This window comes from Carcharodon carcharias, chromosome 16, assembly GCF_017639515.1.
Source record: "Carcharodon carcharias isolate sCarCar2 chromosome 16, sCarCar2.pri, whole genome shotgun sequence".
Classification (NCBI taxonomy): domain Eukaryota; kingdom Metazoa; phylum Chordata; class Chondrichthyes; order Lamniformes; family Lamnidae; genus Carcharodon; species Carcharodon carcharias.
This window is the reverse complement of record NC_054482.1, coordinates 59,869,832-59,892,080: the sequence shown is the minus strand read 5'-3', so window position 1 is coordinate 59,892,080 and position 22,249 is coordinate 59,869,832. Positions and strand designations below refer to the sequence as shown.

The 22,249-nt window shown below is 38.6% G+C and overlaps 1 protein-coding gene across 1 annotated transcript in view; it reads left to right on the top strand.

Annotated features, from left to right (window-relative positions):
* The window catches only part of ankrd13c (ankyrin repeat domain 13C), a 93,429-nt gene that overhangs the window by 11,403 nt on the left and 59,777 nt on the right, over positions 1 to 22,249 (top strand). The window contains exon 2 of the mRNA XM_041208574.1: positions 895 to 936. Coding sequence (XP_041064508.1) covers positions 895 to 936 — 42 coding nt within the window. The remainder of the gene's footprint in view (positions 1 to 894; positions 937 to 22,249) is intronic.

The following is a 22,249-nucleotide window of genomic DNA, read 5'->3' as shown; positions in this document are numbered from 1 at the left end:
TGGCGTACATGCAGATCCTGAGCCAATAAATGATGTCACTGAGGAGCAACATGAAGTTGTGAAAAAGCAGTGGGCCAAGAGAGGTGCATAAACTCCTGAGGTGATGGAGGGGAGGGAGCAGATAAGCCATTGCGAGAGATGTTCTGGCAATATTCAGAAATGTAATGGAACCAAGCAGTGTCAACCCCATGGTACTAAGGAGGAGGAAGACATTAGCTCAGGGCTTGGGAGGATGATAAACAAGAAGTTTGAATGCAAAGAGCAAGGGACGGAACAGATTGTGGTTTTTCAATGAGTAGGGATAGAGCCAAGGTATGATATGGTGATTACTTTTTCGTAAAACTGCTGCTGTAGAAATTTGGTCTGTTTAATGGCATGTTGCCATCAGTTAAATTAACAAAAGTGCTGCCTTTTTCCAAAGGAGAATAAACAATAAACTTCAAATTTTAATTCAAAACAAAAGGAAGCTAATCAAATCAAAGTGTTGATGCCATGCACTCCAGTCAATTTTGTGCCCACTGGTTGTGGAAGGGCTTGAGACATCAACTGCTCCCCCTCTATTGAAACTTGGGCTTAGATGGAGCCACGAAGAGAGACAGACAGATGGTGGACCCATTAGTCCCTTCAGTTGCACACTCTGTAAACCGGTTAATGGTACCTTTGCCAGGCTCGAGTTGTCTTGCAAGGAGGTCCTCTGAATTACTTGTCTGCACAAGCTGACCAGAAATCACGAACATGAGACTGAAATGTTTCATGTAAAAGAGACTAAAAATAAATTAGGAATGATTCAGACATAATTGAGTGTTTTGGTTTAGTAAATTTTACTGATGCAAGGAGTATAAATAACACTGTTGATTGAAATTGAATACATCTCAGTTTCTACTTTTTTTTTAGGAAACACACCGTTACACCTCGCTGTGATGCTGGGACACAAAGGTGAGTACTTTTTTCTGACATCTCTAAAAATTGCTTTTAGTACTATATTCTGATTATTCATCTCTGCTAATTCATTGTAGAACATTTATCTGAACACTGGACTTCTACAAACCTAAAATGCTGCTTAATGTATCATTGTCAAATTGATCACTCAAAACATTGCATACCAAGAGAATTTTTAAATCAAAAAATTGTTGTTAGACTAAGATTAATTTTTTACTCCTAACGGAATTAAACTTTTGAGGTGAGTTATACAGAAGTAAAATGGCTGTGTTTTGACTCTTGTGGAATGTGATTCTTTGGTCTGATTTCTCTCCACATTGTATTTAATCAGAAATGAAATTGGATGCTAAGTACAACACTGCCTCACCTAGGGTTTAATCTTGAGTTATGCATAGTATATATACAGTGTACGTTATTACAACTCAGCCAGCTTACATGGGTAATGTTTTTGAGGGCCTTGCTTTCAACTAAAACAGTTCCGCTTGGCAATGCCTAACATGGCTCTCCAAAAGAATCCACAAGGTAATGAGAGAAGTGGTGCCCACATCAACTGTTTACTTAGCCTGTCTCTCTCTTTCTGTGTTTAACCCACTCCCCCATATTCCAGGAGAGGTAGCAGTGACGTCAGTTGGGCCGACGGTCTCAATGCTGCTCAGGGGCCAGGGAAGGAAAGGGAAGAGCTATGTGGTTGGAAAATATCACTTTGACAGCTTCCAGCCCTTGACCTAGACCTTGGTGTAGGAGGATTGCCTTGAGTTGGCATTTGTAATGGTCAGATTGGCAGGGCCTGAGCCTCCCCTCCCCACTCCAGGAAGACTAAGGGTGATGACTCAGGAACGAGACCCAGTTGTTCATGTATTTAAAGTTCACTTTTGAATTTGGTCTTTGAACCCTGTTTCCATATGCACTATTTATTACTCTGCTCTGATCTGTCATATTCTCTGCCCCCCCCCCAACCAAAATTCAAAATAGATTTATATTCTTCCTGCCTTAATTGACAAGGAGAACTGGTGGAAATATGGTAAGTGTAATTTTTCTGATAAATTAAGATTTTTGATGCAATTGCAGAGATGATACTTTGTATTTGAAATTTTTGGGCTTTGATCCCTGAAAAGATGGGGTTGATGTTTACATGAAATATATGGAGAAGATTTTTTTTTTAGGCCAAAATATGGGTTGACTTTTGCACTAGTAAATTTGTAGACATTCTGTCCAGAGACACTGAGGCAAGAAATGTTTTGTTCCTCTAAATTGAGTCTTTTTCTTACTCATTGCAGCTATATAAATAGAACCGTTAGGTAAATAAACCTTTGCAAATAGTGGTCAGTTCTGAATTTTTAGGAGAAGTGGAAGAAAAGTCAATGCTATCTCCTTTGTGTTATCTAGCCATTCTGAGGTAAACAAACATGTGAAAAAGGCTTTCCTATGATAGTATACCTCAAAAAAAGCTTTTAATATTGATTTGCTTGCTTTGAAATTGTTTATTTGTATTCCAAAAGTGGTACTATAGACGATATTGTGAATATCTAGCTCATGTTTTTTTTAGTTTTAGGCATTAAAGTAGAAAATGAGATAAGTGTAACTAAAGCAGCTTGGAGTTTGTTACACTTAAGGTTGGGACCATGTTGCTTTAAGAGGTTAACAGCTAGAAAGATCAGGTCATAAAACAGCAGGTGGGCTTACTTAACTGGAGATGTGATGTCTGCACTGCATTGCAACACTAGTTTGGTTGTTAACTCACATTTGCTTTGTTAATTCTGAATGGTAGAGTATAAGATAGATATTGCAGATTTTATTTTCCTGACTTTGTATAGTAAAGTTTGTCTGTTTAGAATCGTGGAATCTTGTGACTTTATTCTCTTAGACAACGTTTGAAACCCCAGGTTCTACTTTAAACAATATGTTACTGGTTCTGCAACTGGATTGTAACAACTGTTATAGTGCTACATTGAGTACCATAGCTGTATTGCACTTAATGCTATAGCTCAAGCAAAGGCCAAGTTGTTATGCTGAAAATCAAATTGATGTATGCTGAGAGATTATACACACTAAACTTTGTAATCCAGTCCCAATTTTATGAAGTTACAGAACAGAATTCCTAGCTTCTTTCTGTGCTGCATGACTCATTTGGCCCATTTTGCCTCTGCTGGCCCTTTGAAAGAGCTTTCTAATCATACTCATTCCCTGTTCTTCCCCACGGCTTTGAATTCTTTTTTCACTTCAAATTTAACCAGTTCTCTTTTGAATGTTATTATTGAGTCTGTTTCATCACCCTTTCAGATACTATATTCTAAATGATAATTCACTGTGTAATATTTTTTCCTCCTCTCACCTCCAATTACCTTAACTCCATCTTCTGACCAGCAACCCTTCTGCCACTGGAAACAGTTTCTCATTCACTCCATCAAAACACTTCATGATTTTGAACACCTCTATAAAAGCTTTTGTCATAAGGGGAACAATCCCACTTTCTCTAGTCTCTCTATGTAACTGGAATCCCTCCCTCGTACCATTCTATTTAATCTCCTCAGGACGCCCTGTAAGGTCTTGACAGCAACTGGGACATAACCAATGTTTTACAAAAGTTTAGCATAACATCCTTGCTCTAAGCATCTGTTTATAAAGTGAGGGATACGCATGTTTTTTTAAGCAGCCTTCTCAACTTGTCCTCCCACCATCAAAGACTTGTATACGTATACCCTCAGGACTTGCTGTTCCTGCATCCCCTTTGAATATTGTAAAATTTAGTTTATATTGCTTCTTCTCACTCTCATAACTTTAAGCTTGTCTGCATTAAGATTTGATCTACCTTATGTCTGTCCATTTTATCCGTCTGTCTGTTTTCCTGAAGCCTGATATTATTCTCTCTCCTCACAATATTTCCAAGTTTGTGTTATCTGCGACCTTTGAAATTATGACAATTTTGCCCAAGTCCAGCTCTTTAATATATATCAAAAAGAGCAGTGGTCCCAACACAGACCACTGGGTTCACCACTGCATGCTTTCCTCCAGGGTGAAAAACAGCTGCTCAGTACTAGCCACTGCTTTCCATCCTTGAGCCAATTTCGTACCTATTATGTACTACTCAGTCAAACAATTTTTGAAAGTCCGTGTATACAACATCACCTGCGCTTCTGTTATCAGCTCTCCATTATTTCATCAAATTACTCAATCAAGTTAGTCAAACACAATTTGCCTTTAATAAGTCTTTGGCTTTTATTTTATATAACACATTTTTCTAAGTGCCAATTAATTTTGTCCCAGATTAGTATCTGTAAATACTTCCCTACCACTGATGATAGACTAATTAGCCTGCAGTTACTGAGTTTATCCTTTTTTGAATAGGGGTGTAACATTTGCAACCCTCCAGTCTTCTGGCACCACAACTGTAAGATTTTGGCCAAAGCCTATGATTTCCGCCTGTACCACCCTCCGCAACCTAAGATGGATTTGGGTGAGGTGACCGTTCTGCTTTGAGTGCTGCTAATCTTTCAAGTCCCTTTTTATCTGTTTTTATACTAAGTCATACATTCTGCTTTCATTTTAATATAATGCTTTGACAAAGCACTTTGAAAAGTAATAGTTTGTTGTAAGTTGGGAGTTTCTCCATCGTACAGGTCTAAATTTTGGGAGATGCAAAACTGAGGCGCTACAGCCTTTCCCTTGATGGAGGATGTGAATAAAGTATATGTGGGCAATTTACATTATAAATATGAACATAGAAATTTAAAATAGTAAAAGCAGACAGGAAATGTATACAGATGTAAATATTTCTAATGTACTATACAGATACATTATGCACAATGATTCCGTTCATTGCCCTTTGGGCATCACATTTCTGCGTGCAGATTTCTTGCAACTGTGTTTCAATTTTTGCATTTCTAAATGATAGTAGATGTAAATGAAAGTTAAGGAACACATTAAGAATAGCAAATGGCAAAGAAAACTATAATAGTGCAGCTTAGAGAATCAAAAATGGGCAATTGACAGCAGAAAACAAAATAGTGGCAAACAACATTTCTCAATGTAAAAAAAAAAAAATCCCTTTGGCTGCTTCCTTGGTTTCTGTTCAATTATTATATTGTAAACCTGATTTCAAATAGTAAAACTTTACAAGAAAGTGATGAAACTTACTAATGCACTGTTTTTCTCAAACGCCTCTGCTTATTTGATTAACCTGAGATTTTGAGTTTGTATATGTTGTTAGACTCATAATTGCTCACTGAAGAGAATCGAGCTAACAAGCTGCAGGTCGCAGCATGCACATGATTCCAGCATTTTCTCAAAAATTTGAATGATTATCTGCAAAATTGGCCTTTCACAGCATGCTTTTGGACATAAAAACAAAAAAACTGCAGATGCTGGAAATCCAAAACAAAAACAGAATTACCTGGAAAAACTCAGCAGGTCTGGCAGCATCGGCGGAGAAGAAAAGAGTTGACGTTTCGAGTCCTCATGACCCTTCGACAGAACTGTTGAAGGGTCATGAGGACTCGAAACGTCAACTCTTTCCTTCTCCGCCGATGCTGCCAGACCTGCTGAGTTTTTCCAGGTAATTCTGTTTTTGTTATGCTCTTGGACATGCTGTTTGTAAAGCATGTCCTTTGGTGGAAAGTAAGTCGGAATGAACATTTATTCTCCTCTTCCCCCAATGAAGCCATTTTAGGAACAGTGGAAGTAATCTGACTTGTGAAGATCAAGCAATTTATGAACGCTTCAGCTTTGTTTGCGATATTCCCGAGAGATGAGGTTTTACTATAAATATAAGTACTGTGTACAAATTATATAGCAAACATCATGTATGAAAAATTCAGCAATGCCTGATTTAAGTGTTTATATTTAATCTGTTTTAAATAGTTACAGCAGCTACCTTTTTTATTTCTATACCCCTTTTTTTTTATTTCTATACACCTTTTTTCACCACATTTCTATAGTTCTTTAGTTCTGATGAAGAGTTGTTCGGACTCGAAACATTAACTCTGTTCCTCTCCGCAGATGCTGTCAGACCTGCTGAGTTTTTCCAGCTGTTTTTGTTTCAGATTTCCAGCATCTGCAGTATTTTGCTTTTACCTTTTTTTTATTTGTTTATACTGAAAGTGCAAACAGTGAATGTTCTTATTAACAGTTGTAAATCCTAAAAGGAATGTATCGTTACTCAGATACGAACATACGTTCAAACATACGAATTAGGAGTAGGAGTAGGCTACTCGGCCCCTCAAGCCTGCTCTTCCAACCAATAAGACCATGGTTGATCTGAGTGTAACCTGAACCCACATTCCTGCTTACCCGTGATAACCTTTCACTATGGTGAGCAAAGTTCTCAACTTAATTCTTGTAAAATATTTTAAATTCTGACGCAAATGGAATCTCTCATTTTATAGATTTGCGCTTAAAAAAGTCACAGCCTCAACATAAGATGTACATCCTATTGCATGCAGAAGTTTATTTGTTACATACTGCTAAACTTGAGCAACACACCTGTATTGAATAAGAAAAATATACACAATTTTCCAGAAACCAACCAAAGAACATTTTATCATTCATGATGTATTATCCCTTTTTTCAGCAATGTAACCTCTTCCTCCCTGAGTAACGCCATTGAATATCCAAAAATAATTGCATATATGGATTATGCATTCATAGGATGTCAAAACCCTCAGAGGACAAGTTTGTAACACTGATTTGGCTTGAATAATCAAAAAGAACTTAGCTTTCTTGCTCTAATGAATCAATCAATCCACAGTAAACCAATATCACAAAGCCCATTTCAATGAAATTACTCACAAAACACTCATAAAATAGGTAATTTGAAAAAGGCAGAGCCGAAACTTTCCTTGCACGCACGCTTGCCTGGCTGGGCCTTGTGAATTCTGAGCAAAATAGTTTTTCCACAACTTGTCAGCATATTCTTGGTGTGTTAGAGGTACATCATGAGAGTGATGGTTTTCAGCTTGTACCTATTGTAATTACAATATTAGCAATGCATCACAACAATCTTCATGACATCACAATCAAGTTTTTTTTTAAATGCTATAACTCTGACAGACAGCAGGGGAAGGGGGAATCCTAAATGGGAAAAAGTTGGCTATTTTGCATTTGTTAACAATTCAAGCTATTAAATAAAAATTGAATTAATATGTTTTGAGATTTTTTTTAAATTATCTCATCAAAGGGGACTAAAATTTGCACAGGGGAGTAAAGTGTATGAGGCACTTTTCTGAGTTCTGATGTTGTGGTTGAAGCTGGTTAAGCCCAAAGAATATTGAGTGACCGTTGCACAAGATGTTGGTCATTGGGAGTGGGTAAAACCTTGCTAATGCAGTGCTGTGCCAATGTCTATTGCAGCAAGAACTGCAAATCCGTTGTGAGAAGCAAGAGGGAGAAAAATATTTGCCATATGTGAGAAAAGACGGAGTACTTTGGGGACGAGGTGGGGAATTATTAAAAATCCACAGTAGAAATTGCTTAAGAAAATACATGACCATACCTCTCCTAAAATAGTAAATAATTACTACTTTGCGGTATTCACAAGGGAAGGCATGAACATCAAGCCCTATTCTAAAAAATGTCCCAAGGTTTAATTCAAGACTTTGATATAAATGAGATGGAAGTCTTAGACAAACAAACGATTTAAAACATCTAAATCCCCAGGATCAAATGTATTAATCCCAAATAGTCAGGAGAGATTAGTGAGGAGATTTGCATAGCACTATCATAGATTGAGCCGGTGGAAGCTGGAGAAGTGCTAGTATATTGGAAATGAGCATAATATGCTTCTATTTGGAAAAAAGTAGCATAATAGACGCACAAAATGACATTTAACAAGTGTGTTAATCTTTATTTAATCAGTTTGGTTACTTCACATGGAAGAATGAATAAACTGGAGGGTATCTACAACAACCTAGTAAATAATCTCACCAACTTCCTTGATTACATTTGAGGAAGTGACAACCCAAATAATGCCTTGATAATCCCTTGACCTTGTGTAAACAGACTTTCAAAAGGTTTATCAGGTTTATGCCTTTTGCAGGCTATGCAGGATTAACGTACACAAGAAATTTTAAAAATCCATTTACTCTAAATACATTTCTCAAAAATGTAACAATCCAACTCACTATTCCAAACATTTAAATGCAAAATAATATGAAATGTAATTCAAAATAATACGAAATATCCTGGACTTATCAAAACATGATAAAGTTCCACAGAAAAGATTACTAATTAAACTCAGAACAGTACTTTTTTATAGATAAGAAACTGAAGGGTCAAAACAACAGGTGCTAGAATGGGTAAAAGTACTTCGGACTTGCTATTGGGAACACTACAGCTTTTTAAAAATTTACATTAAATACCTGGATTTTGAAACTCAAAGCAAATTGGCCAAACTGATAGCATATGAAATTAGGAAGTAGAACCCAAGGAAGCAATCCAGAAAAGACCAGAATAAGATAAACAAAATGTGTAGGATGAACAATGGCCGATCAAATTTAATGCAGGTCAGTATAAAGTAGTACATACAAGGAAGAATAAAGAACAATTTGTATACTTCATATTTGGTGTTGAAATGGTTGCGAATGAAGTTGGGATCTAGGAGTCTGGAAAGGTTCAATACTGAATTTATCCAGCTAATGCGGAGCAGCAAGCAACAAAGTTGATGATGTGTTTAATGGCACAGCCAAGATAGTAGAAAACAAATCCGAAGTAGTCGTTATCAAACTATACAGCATTCTGGACGGACCTCACTTTGAGCACAATGTCCAAACCTGGATTCTGAAAAACAAATGAGTCATTAAGTAGTGCAGAGGAGAGCATAATGTTGGTCACTCATGTTTGGCTCTGAGGAATGAGGGGGGGAGAAAAGGAGCAACATGGGAATTTTCATTTTGAAAATCAGGGATTTGCGACAATCTTATAGGCTAGTAATGCCAAACATGGCAACTCAATAGAGGCATATGATGCTAAGTGGCTCTCTGCTCTTCACACTGCATTTGAACCAGACCTACAGCCTGGGTTAGCTGGGCAGTCAGTAGGTATTGTGAGGTTGAGTCCTGACTGGTACAGCTGTCTTTTTTCTGGGTTGCTAGTGGCTTCACTTAATTAATTTTATGTGGTAAACCCACTGCCGCTACCCACTGAGTCAGGACTGAACAGGAGCAGCCCTGCGATCTCAGATCCTTCCTTAGGGCAGCAAATTCCACAACCATCACTGTTTTGACACTCCATCTCGAGCAGACTCTTCACTTGGGATCTCTGAATTTGCAACCTGAATCTGAGCTTTAATCAGCAACAACGGAAATAGCTGAATATTGAGACTTTCTGGTGAATGGGTTATTTTTCGAAACTATTTTTGAGTAATATATTTGGAATCATTTTTTTGAAGAGCATTTCATATTATTTTGCTCTTTAAATGTTTGGAACAATAGTGATAGGGATTGAATATATTTCTCAAAAATGTAACATGGTAAATGGATTTCTTTTTTTATTTCTTGTGTATGTCAATCTTGCATAGCTTGCAAGAAAGTCAAATTTGCCTTGGTTCTGAGTTGTCTTGTTGGAACTGGCTATTGATTTTAGATGATAAAAATCTGGATTCCACAGTACACTTAAATAACAGGTTATTTTATAGTATGTCAGAGGAGCAGGGCACTCCTAGGAACTTCAAGATAAGGAAAAGGTGAGTTTGTAAAATAAGACCATGTAAAACAATCTGAACCAAAGTAATTTGGGCTTATGGCCTAGTCAGCCTGCTGGTTAAAATGAAGTCCAGAGTAAAGGAAGTGAAAGCATAAATTTTCACAAAGAATGAATGAACAGAATGTGGGAGTTGGAGGAAAAAAATTGCTTATTTTTCTATGATTTTGTTATAAGTACACAATTATTATGGCTTTATGACTCTGTTGTTGTCTGTCAAAGGAAACAGCTAAAAGATGAGTTTGGTGGCAGCAGCTGTCCAGCTGTTCGGGATTTTGATAGAGACCCATGGAAAAGCAGATGAGTCCATGCTAAATCCACTGATATGCTTTTATTTCTAAATTTAACAATGCCATGGTTTAATTTAGAAATAAAGTATTTATTTTGCCTTGGATGAACCTGTGAACTAGCTTCAGTGCCTTAAATATTGCCCAAGTGGTTAGACTGCTTATCCAACATCCAGTACTGGATGAACAAAGGTTTCCTAAATTAAATATTGGGAAGGCTAAAGTCATTGTCTTCAGTCCCCACTACAAACTCCATTACCTAGTCACCGACTCCATCCTGCCCCATGGCAACTGCCTGAGGCGGAACCAGACTGTTTGTTTGCAACATTGGTATCATATTTGACACCAAGTTGAGTTTACAACCACATACCACAACATGAAGACTGCCTATTCCCATTTTTGTAACATCTCGACTCTGTTGTGCCTCAGCTCATCTGCTGCTGAAACCCTCATCCATGCCTTTGTCACCTCTAGACTTGACTATTCTAATTCATTCCAGGCTGGCTTCACATACTCTGCCCTCTGTAAGCTTATGGCCTGTGTCCTTACCTGCGCCAAGTCTCATTAGGTACCTATGATCCCTGTGCTTGGTGACCCACAATGGCTCCCAGTTAAAAAGCACAATTTTAAATTCTCATCTTTGTCTTCAAATTCTCCATGGCCTCACCTCTCCCAGTCTTGGAAATCTCCTCCAGTCCAACAACCACCAAAAAACTGCATTCCTCTAATTCTGATCTCCTGAGCATTGATTTTAATTGCTCCTCCAAAAGTGGAGGTGCCAAGACTCTAAGCTCTGGAATTCTCTCCCTAAATCTCTCTACCTCTCCAAGGTGCTCCTTAAAACTGACTACTTTGGCCAGGCTTTTGGTCATCTCCCCAAATATCTCCTTGTATAGCTTATTGTCAAATTGTGCTTTTAACACTCCTGTGAAGCACCTTGAAATGACATTAAAGTGTTATATAAATGCAAACTACTTTTTTTCGAAAGCAAAGCTATAATTTTAAGCGGTGGCAGTTACTTTTGTACTCCATCTTAAACTGTGCAGTTTGTAGCCCTGAACCCATGTGTTGCCAATTTTAAGTAAAATACCAAACAGTCAGTTGAATTATGAAAATAATTTCATATTTCTTTAGTTATGAACGGTCAGCCCATATGCTTGATTTGTAAGACAAAGCCAGGTTTAATGAAAGGGCATCACGTTTGAAGACAATAAAGCAACCAATGGTGAGAAATAGAAATGTGCAGGAAAGGTTATGGAATGATAAATTTCTGAATTAGCACCATTGTTTGTAAAATGTAACAATTGATACACATTAGTGTGCCAGTAGTGAGGCTGCAAGGATAAAACCATAAAAACTTACTACACAGAGGGCGGCTATTTTTCCAATTGTGATTGTGCCGACTCTTTGAAAGGGCGGTTGTGCTCAGCTGCACATTCTCACTTTCTGTTTATGATCTTGTAAGTGCCTACAACTCCCCTTTTAAAATTATTTATGGAATCCACCTCCACCACCTTTTTCAAGTACGTGGTGTTTCAGATCCTAACAATTGAGTGGAAAACATTCTCCTCATCTCCCCTCTAAATTTTTTGACAATGGTTTTAAGACTATGATGTTTTGTTATTGACCCACATGCCAGAGGAAATAGTTTACCTCTCACTATTCTGTCAAAACCTTACATTATGTTGAAAATCCCTATTTGGTAACCTTTTGACCTAACTTCTCCAATTTGCACTCACAACTTTAAGTCCCTCATTACTGTTTAGGGGAGAAAGTAGCATGGTGATAATGTCACTGAACTAATAACCCAGAGTCCAAGGCTAATGTTCTGGAAATGTGGGTTCAAATCCTACCATGGTGGTTGGAATTTAAATTAATAAAAAAATTCTGGAATTAAAAGCTAGGCTCAGTAATAGTGATCATGAAACCATTGTTGATTGTCGTAAAAACCCATCTGGCTTACTAATGTCCTTTTAGAGAAGGTTTGGCCTACATGTGGTTGACTCTTAACTGCTCTCTGGGAATGGCCTAGCAAACCAATCAGTTCAAGGGCAATTAGAGTAGGGTGACAATTGCATGCTTTGCCAGCGATACCCACATCCCATAAAAGAGTAAAGAAAAAAAACTCTTAAACTCTTCCTAAGGCATTTACTTTGCTGAAGCGTGGTGCCCAGAATTGTGCGCACTATTCCAGCTGAGGCCTAGCCATTGACTTATGATCCCTGCTTTTCTATTCTAATCCTGTACGCTTTTTAACCAACTTATTGACCATTATCCATCTCAGCCTCCTCCAGAGATCCTCAACATCACAGATGCCAGCCTTCATCTAAATCGATTCACTCCACATGATACCAAGAAATGGCTGAAGGCATTTGATAGCGCAAAGGTTGTATGCCCTGACAATTTTCCGGCAGTGGCACTGAAGACTTATGCTTCAGAACTTTCTGCACCCCTAGCCACACTGGCATCTACCTGGCAGTGTGGAAAATTGCCCAGGTATGCCCTGTACACAAAAAGCAGAACAAATCCAACCCGTCCAATTACTGCCCCAAATGTGGCATCAAAGAGACTAGCAAAACTGGAGCCGATGGGAATCGGTGGGCAGCGGGGAACTCTCCACTGGTTGGAGTCAGACCCAGCACAAAGGAAGATGGTTGTGGTTGTTGGCGGTCAGTCATCTCAGTTCTAGGACATCACTGCAGGAGTTCCTTAGAGTAGTGTCCTAGCCCCAACCTTCAGCTGCTTCCTCTACAACATTCCCTCTGTCATAAGGTCAGAAGTAGGATTGTTTGCTGATGATTGCACAATGTTCAGCACTATTTGCAACTCGTCAGATACTGAATCGGTCAGAATATAAAGAATGGCAGATAATGACTAACTTCTTTCTCCTGATTAAATTTTTAAGAGTATGAGAGGAAGCTAGCTAGAAATGTAACAATGGATAGTAAGAGTTCCTACTGGTATTTAAACAGAAAAAGGGTAGGTAAAGTGAGTGTTGGTCCTCCAGAAAGTGAAAATGGGGAGTTAATAATAGATAATAACATGGTGGATGAAATTAACAAATATTTTGCTTTTGTCTTCACCATAGAGGATGCAAAAAGCATTCCAGTAATAACTGTAAATCGGAGGTGGAGGGGAAAGAGGAACTTGGTGAAATTGCAATCACTAGGGAAGCAGTACTGAGCAAGCTGATGAGTTGCAGGCTGACAAGTCTTCGGGTCCAGATGATATTCATCCTAGGGTCTTAAAAAAGGTGGCTATTGAGATAGTAGATGCGTTGGTGTTAATATTCCAAAATTTGCTAGATTCTGAAAAGGTTCCATCAGACTGCAAAGTAAATATAACTATATAACCTCTCTATTCAAGAAGGGAGGGAGGCAGGAAACATGGAAACTATAGGCCATTTAGCTTGACGTCTGTCACGGGGAAGGTGCTAGAGTCGATCATTAAGGAGGTTAGAGCTGAACACTTAGAAAAATTCTAATTGGGAAGATTCAGCATAGTTTTATGCAAGGGAAATCACGTTTAACCTATTTATTGGAGTACTTTGGAGGAGAAACATGTGCGGTGGAGAGAGGGGAGCCTGTAGACATACTGTACTTGGATTTCCAGCAAGTGTTTGATAAGGTGCCACATCAAAGGTTATTGTGGAAAATAAAAGTTAATGGTGTAGGGATAACATATTAGCCTGGATAGAAAATTGTTTACTGCCAGCCAGCCAGAGTGTATGCATAAGTGGGTCTTTGGCAGGATGTGACGAGTAGAATCCAGCAGGGGGCTTAACTTTTTACAATTTACATCAATGACTTGGATGAGGGGGGGGGCGAAAGCATGGTAGCTAAATTTGCAGACGACACAAAGATAAGTAGGAAAGTGTTGTAAAGAAGACATAAGTTTGCAGATCATTATAGATAAGTTGAGTGAATGGGCAAAAGGCTGGTCAATGGAGTGTAATGTGGGAAGATGTGAAGTTGTTCACTTTGGCAGGAAGAATTAAAAAAAGGGTTACTCAGAGAGCGACTGCAGAATTCCAAGGTGCAGAGGGATATAGGTGTTTATGCACATGAGTCTCAAAAGTTAGCATGCAGGTACAGCCTATAATCAAGAAGGCTAATGGAATGCTATCCTTTATTACAAGAGGAATTGAATATAAAAGTAAGGACGTTATGCTTCAGTTATGCAGGGCATTGGTGAGACAACATTTTGAATACTGTGTGCAGTTTTGGTCTCCTTATTTAAGGATGTAAATGTGTTGGAAGCGGTTCAGAGGAGGTTTACTAGATTGATATTTGGAATGAGCAAGTTGTTTTATGGAGGATAGGCTAGACAGACTAGGCTTGTTTCCACTGCGGTTTAGAAGAATTAGGGGTGACTTGATTGAAGTATATAAGATCTTGAATGGTCTTGACAAAGTTGACATGGAAAGGATGTTTCCTTTTGTGGGTGAGTCCAGAACTAGGGGGCACCGTTTTAAAATTAGAGGTCGCCATTATAGAACAGAGATGAGGAGAATTTTTTTTTTGAGGATTGTGCAACTTTGGAACTCTCTGCTTTAGAAGGCTGTGGAAGCAGGGTCACTGAATATTTTTAAGGCAGAGGTAGAAAGATGCTTGATAGGCTAGGGAATCAAAGGTTATCAGGAGTAGATGGGAATGTGGAACTCAACACAAACAGATCAGCCATGATCCTATTGACTTGGGGAGCAGGCTCAAGAGGCCGAAGGAGCAGAAGTAGGCCATTTTTCACACATTCGTATGAAACAGTCCATCTCCAAATGCAGCAAGACCTGGACAATATCCAGGCTTGGGCTGCAAAGTGACAAATAACATTCACCCTACACAAGTGCCAGGCAATGACCATCTCCAACAAGAGAGAATCAAACCATTGCCCCTTGACATTCAATGGCATGATCATCACTGAATCCCCCATTATCAACATCCTGGAGCAATACCATTGACCAGAAGCTGAACTGGACTAGTATTATAAATACTCCCTTCCTGACTCCCCAAAGCCTGCCCACCATCTGCAAGGTACAAGTCAGGAGTGCGATGGAGTATTCTCCACTTGCCTGGATGAGTGCAGCTCCAATAACATTCAAGAAGCTTGACACCATCCAGGGCAAAGCAGCCTGCTTGATTGGCCCTCCATCCACAAGCATTCACTCTCTCCACTACCAGCACAGTGGTAGCAGTGTGTACCATCTACAAGATGCATTGCAGGAGCTCACCAAGACTCCTTAGACAGCATCTTCCAAACCACGACTGCTAACATCTAGAAGGACAAGGGCAGCAGACACATGGGAACACCACCACTTGGAATTTCTCCTCCAAGCCACTCACCATTCTAACTTGGAAATACATCGCCATTCCCTCATTGTCGCTGGGTCAAAATCCTGGAACTCCCTCCCTATCGGCACTGTGGGTGTACCTACATCACATGGACTGCAGTTCAAAAGTAGCTCACCACCAACTTTTCGAGGGCAATTAGGGATGGGTAATAAATGCTGGCCTAGCCAGCAACGCCCACATCCCATGAATGAAATTAATTTTATAATGTACTGTTTTCCATATTAGTCCTCCCAAAGTACAGCACTTCACATTTCTCCACATTAAACTCCATCTGCTTTGTTTCTACCCATATTCCCAAATCCTGTCTGTCATCCTGAAGCCTATAACTCTTCATCATTATATACTGCTTTGCCAAGTTTTGTATCATCTGCAAACTTTATAAAGCTGCTTCTTACATCTGAGCCTAGATCATTTATAACATTAAAAAGGGCAGTGGAACCAAAGTTGACCCTTGGAGAATACCACTGCAAGTCAGCTCCAAGTAAGCAAAATGTCCACCACTACCACCCTTTGCTCCATGTCACGAAGCCAATTTCCTATCCATATGACCCCTCTCCCCTTAATTCCAAGGGCTTCCAGCTTCTAAACAAGCGTCCTGTATGACACTTGGTCAAATGCTTTCCGAAAGTCTACATATATATCTGCTACATTACCTTGATGAACCATCTCTGTTACCTCAAACAATTCTGTCACCTTCATCGGAGATGATTTGCTTTTAACAAATCCATGGTGGCTCTCCTTGATTAACCTCATTACTTTCTCAATGAAAGTTTATTTTGCGCCTGATCATGGTTTCCAATAACTTCTTAACTACTAATGTTAGGTTGACTGGTCTGTAGTTTCCTAGATTATCCCTTTCCCCATTCTTGAATAATGGTATAACACTAGAAATCTTATAGTGCTCAGTCACTACTACTCCTGTATTCAATGAAGATATAAGAATTGTGACCAGTGCCTCTGCTGATAGACACAAAGGTAGAAATAGCAACCTAGGGTGTATTCCATCTGAACCAGATGACTTACCAACTTCAGCAAAGCTGACTTTTTAGTATTGCTTAATCCATTACTGTTCTATCCAGAGCTTCGACCTCCTCGTTAAGTGTACACTTCACATCATCTGTTTCCTTTGTGAAGACAGATGCAAAGTACTCATTTAATACTTTTAGCCATGTTGTCTGGCTCTCTGTGATGATTTTCTTTTGGGTCCTTAATAGACCTGACTTTTTCCCCAGCAAGCTGCTTACATTGTATATCTTTATATGCATATAAAATATTTTAGGGTTCAGCTTAATGTCACCAGCTAATCTTTTCTTGCTGTCTCTCTTTGCGCCCTCTATCAACTTTTTCAATTCCCTCCTGTATTCTTCATAATTTTCCTGATCGTCAACAGAGCTTTACTCCTGACATTTGAAATAAACTTCTCTTTTCTGATTTTTTTTTTTCAGTTGTCATCTATAGCACATTAGATTTGGATGCTCTACCTTTTTCCCTTCAAAGGAATATAGTTTGCACCTGAACTGTCACTTCCTTGAATGCCCTCCATTGCTGTGTTAGTGCTTTGCCCTTCAATCGAATGTTATTAAATCACTGAAATTAGCTCTTTCCCGGTTGAGCATTTCTACCTTCATTTTCGATAAGGACTACGTGAAATATGTATGTGGAATCCTTCTGTATACTAGTTTCCTAGGTGACTGAGATGCTTGTATTTGCTATATTGTAAGATAGCAAAGTGATTTTGCTCTCTGACTTGGACAAACTTCTCCCACAACTAGGACCCTGGGGAGTGAAGCAATGGTGTTGTAGCTTTGGAGTATCTGTCCATATTGCCTAATTTAGATGTCAATTTCTTGAGTAAGTTATGCTGCAGGATTGTGTCAGGAAGCAGTTTCTCAATGCAGTACAAGTATAGTATGGTATTGTTTTTCTCTTTAGCTGTGAGCTTGATCAGAACATGATTGTACCACACCTTAAATGCTAAAAACAATGTTGTTTCTCAAATTGAAACTATTTTGTTGTGAATGGTGTACTGTAACAAGGTAAATTAGGTCATTGCTACATGACCTGATTAGTACTTTTACATTTTGTTCACTGTAGATGTAGAACATTTCAGTAATGTCAGTAGTTACTGAATTACGTAAATCTGGTTCGTCATTAAAAAAATCTTAACTAACTGAAGTATTTGTTATCCCAGAATGGAGATGGTGCATTGTTTTAGTAGTTACTGTCAATTTTATTTGTGGTTGGCCATTTTTAAAGCTCTTCTGTTGGTAACTGAAACTTCTGTTTTGAATGTGTTCATTTGAAAAATGTCTGCAGAGCTGTTTTGTCTAAAATGGTTTTGATTCATATATGTTAACAAAAATATAAATAGCATCTTCTCTTAATACTTTGTAATTTGTATTAGTACCTTTGATACTTTATGCAGATTAAAGCAGGAATTATTTTGTTTACTTTGTCCGAATTGTGAAATGTGAAACATGATATCATGTTTTGTGTCCCAAGTTCTTCCTTTTTAATCTTAATATTAACTGTCTTTTTTCCCAACTAGACACTTTCCCCTTTCCCCACACCCTAAATCCAAAGAAGATCATTTTTTCTAAATGATCAAATTCTAAGAGAAAAAAAATCCTATCTCTGGAGCTATATACTGTCCAGAAAACAACCCGTCAAGATGCTGATTTTCACAAGAGTCCAAATTGAAGCATTGCTATTTTTCTTATGCCTTGGAAGTTTGAATCATGTGAACTGGTACTGAGTGCATTGATAGGCTGTTGACTGACTTAATTCCTCACAAATATACCATATCTGTTATTAGGCTGTTGGTGATCTGAATTTTATACTTAATGTCAGATCTACATAGCTGTGTTTGCATAGTTTGCTGTAAAGTTCATGATGGTTCATTTGAGTTTTATAAAAAAATAATGGTATTGCAGAAGCTACTTATGATCTTTATTTGGATTATACATCTGCAAAGTGAATGATTGCTTCCAATCCTGTAATACTATTGTTTTAGCAGAATCTTTAGATTATAAGAGGCAGTTTTAATTATTTGTAAGTTTCTCAGAAATTACAAAAGATGTAATAATATTTCCTGGAATCTATGCTGGAAAGTTGTATTAGTCAACTACTAGACTTTGCAGGACCAGGGATTTAATTGATGCCTTGTTTCTCAAGCATGTTTGTCATTTTCTGTTGTAATGATATTTCAGTGTTTGTATAATGAGCCAGCAAGCCTCTTTTGATGAAGTTTATTTCCTCCTAATAATATTGCTTTGAAATGGAGCACCTAACCTTGTTAGATGCTTAGTGTCCACAGCAAGTGCTGACATGTCAGGAATTAGCAGTTAAATTCAAATCTACCTCTGTCCTGGCCCAACAAAACACCTGAGCTCCAACTTGTAAGATTTTGGGTGTTTTTGCACCCCTTAAATGCAGGAACAAGCTTGGCAGCAAAGCTTTGTTGCAAATCTACTTTATTGAGCAACGAACTGGTTGACTCCTCCATGATAGGAAATTATTCAGCAGGAATTAACAGCTGAAATTCACTTGCGAGAGTTCTTGGAGCCCAAAGTGATGTCAGTACTGGTCTTTCCTGTGGCCTGTTTGCTGACCCTCCCACTCATCACCCCTTCCCCCCTCAATGACTCCCGCAGTAAGGGTTTGGGGAAGAAGGCAGCAAGCAATAGGGAGGCAGTAACAGGAGGATCAAGGAGGGAAGTGGCAAGTGGGAGGGTTGGGGAGGCAAACAGTTGGGAGAGAGGTGGCGAGCGGGGGTCAAGTTGAAAGAGTTCTTAAGTTACTTAGAGTTGGTAAGAATTTTAGGCCAGCTAATACCACTGATCTAGTCATTTTGCAGCAGCTGGTTTTGTATAATTATTGAAGGAAGACTGATCCCAAAGACATTGACATATTAAGAACAAAGGGCATTTCTACAGAGTTTTTGGAAAGTTTTGGATTCCTAGCCCAGATCTTCAAATAATAACGCATAGGCACATATGAGGTTCTATCCTGGGACATTTTAAACTCTGCACACTTCAAAATACTACCTTTCCCCAATTCACTTTTGTATACGTTGTGAGAGACACTTCACTTTAAAAACGGTGTACCAGTTTATTAATTCAAATTTCGTAGATTTTTAACTTTAACATCTGTAGGTGGAATAAATGCCCCTATTTCTCCAAAAACTACCTCAACAGTTGTTCTCCTTCCTGGGATTCCAATCTCTCTTCACCACAATGCTCTCTTCCCCAGCCGATGTCCCCTTCTGATGTTGTTTTGCCCTTCAGCATTCACCTAATTTACAGGGACGTGACGCTCTAACTTCACCTTCCAGTTCAGAAGAGCAGCCTCTCCCCAAATTCTCAGACATTTTACTTCTGCTTGGTTATGTTTTTGATGTGAAGAAATTACTGAACTATTGTCTTCTCTAGCCATAGCAGTTTTAAGTAAAGAAAACACTCACTCAAGCTGAAAAATTAAGGTTACCTTTTTGGATATTTTCTATCATTTCAAAAACAAGCCTCCTAGGCTCTTATCTTGAGCTTGGCAAATTGAACCATAAGTTTTGAGCCATCATTACCAATTTAACTTTGCTTCTGAAATACAAGCTACAGTATAAAAACTAGCATGCTTTTCTCATGTATGTTAATGTACTGGTTATGGTAATGTGTTACAGTTCACTCAGTAAGTTGCTGACTGGCACTTTGTAGTCTGGAGTTAAGGATGGAGATGGTAGAAGCTCCAACATTCATTCTTTTCCATCACACAGCTGATCAGGAAACTCTCCACTTAACTCCTGCCATTGCTATGTATTGGAAGGACTTGCAGGTTGATGCTTGACCTGTTAGGCCACCCTATGAGTGCACATAATGATGATCAGGTGGTGATTAAGTCCTGGGATGGTGGTCGAACCTGGCACAGAGGCAGGGATTTTACCCACTGCTAACTCTGGTTGCGGTACTAAGCCTAGAGGTTGAGAGTTCAAATGCCCTCATGGTAAATTTAAAATTGAATTCAGTAAATCTGCTCATTTGTGGGCTAGCATGTTACTGTGTCAGTGGCTGGGGGTGTTTATTAGTCTCCCTATAGGTAACACCTATAGTAACATTTTTAAAAATAAAGCTTTATTTTTGTTTCTGTTTGTAGTCCACATGCACTCATTATCTTGATATTAGTGCTCATAACAAAATTCATTTTGCATGTGGATGGAAAAAAAATCAGGAAACATTGGCCAGGATGCTCACCACCACCTTCTGGAGGGCAGTTAGGGATGGGCAATAAATGTAGTCCTTGTCAGCGATGCCCACACTCTTGTGAAAAAAATAAATTTTAAAAACCTAATTCTGGCCTCTTTATCATCCCTGATTTTAGTCGCCCCACCATTGGTAGCTGTTCCTTCAGTTGCCTAAGTCCTCGCTCCCTCCACCTCTACTTTAATTTTATTCCTTTAAGACATTGCTTTAAACCTATCTCTTTAACCAAGCTTTTGGTTGTTGGACCTAATATCTCCTCCTGTGGCTCAGAGTCATTTTGTTTTATGTTACTCCTGTGAAGTATCTTTAGGTGTTTTATTATTCTAAAAGGTGCTGTATAAACATAAGTTGTTTCTTGGAAGGCAAATTTTTATTTATGCTAGTCAAGCATGCTGTTATGAGTAATGGTGAATCTCTGTGTTTGATATAAATTCTGAAGTATACCTGGGGTTTGGTGGTCCCAGATCAGTTTCGAGGCTGATCTAAAGCTGTATCCTCCTTTTAAAATTTGTGGAATTACCTTATGATACAATTAGTTCCTACCTGCCTGTGACATCACTGAAGTAGCTTGGAAGAGAGATTTGAATTGACCAGAAGTATTTTGCACCTGCTAAAAATGAAACATTAAAGCAGAAAACTTTAGACAAATACAACAGATCGTTGGCATCTGTGCAGAGAACAGAAAATATGTTGTAACCTTTCATCAAAACTGAAATGAAAATAAACAAGCATTTGAATAGATTCAGAACAAAAGGGAGGGGAAAACAGCAATTTTTGCTTTTGATGAAGTAGCAGTGGGATAACTTGTGGCCTGCTTTAAAAGGGAAAATAGGAAGGTTTTGATTGCTCTAATGATCATTGCATCAAATAGTGGGAATAAATTAAGGACATACTGGTAAGTGAAGCCAAAAGCATGTGAATGCCTGAAGCAATGCGCGATAATTATAGTATAAAATTGAAACCAGAGAAGCTGGTAAAAATGGGGCACGGTGGAAAACCTGAAGGAAAGAAAAGCAGGCTAAAACCAAAGATGCAGATTGCTCTGACAATACTGTATTGTGACTGAATTTCCGATTGTCATTCCATCTTCTCTCCCTTTCTCCTCCACACCCCCCACTTCTCACTTCCATGCTTACAGACCCATCCAATATCACTTGGATCCTCTGGGAGAAGTGAGGTTAAGGTTGAAGGCTTAAGGAACTGTTGTTCCAGTCAGTAGACTGAATATTGTCCAGGGGAAAAGTTATTGCAAATGTGAAGTGGCAGTTCAGTATCATGTGTGACAGAAGGGAAGTATTTAGCAAAGTAGTCAGTTCGTCAACACTTGGTCTCTGCAATGGATAGGAAATCCTCTCAGCTTTTTAGCTATTTCCCTTCTGTTTCCTTCAAAGCAAATTGAAATTCATCCCATCAATGCTTACTTTCGCCTGCATTTTTTTTTTTGCCTCTCCCTCTCCTTTTGTTCTGACTCTATTTAAATGACTACTCAATTTTTACTTTTCCAATTCTGATGACTGGTTACATCCAAAATCTTAACTTGTCTTTTCTTTCCACAGATGCTGGCTGATTTCACTTACAGTTTGTTTCCAGCCTTTCTATTTTTCTCAGAAGGACTTATCTCTGAGGTAGACGTTTATTTTTTTTTTAATTTATATCTTGGATGAGCCCCATTATGACCAAAACGCACAATCTACACTGATGCTTCAGTGTTGTAAAACCCTTTGGGTCCTCC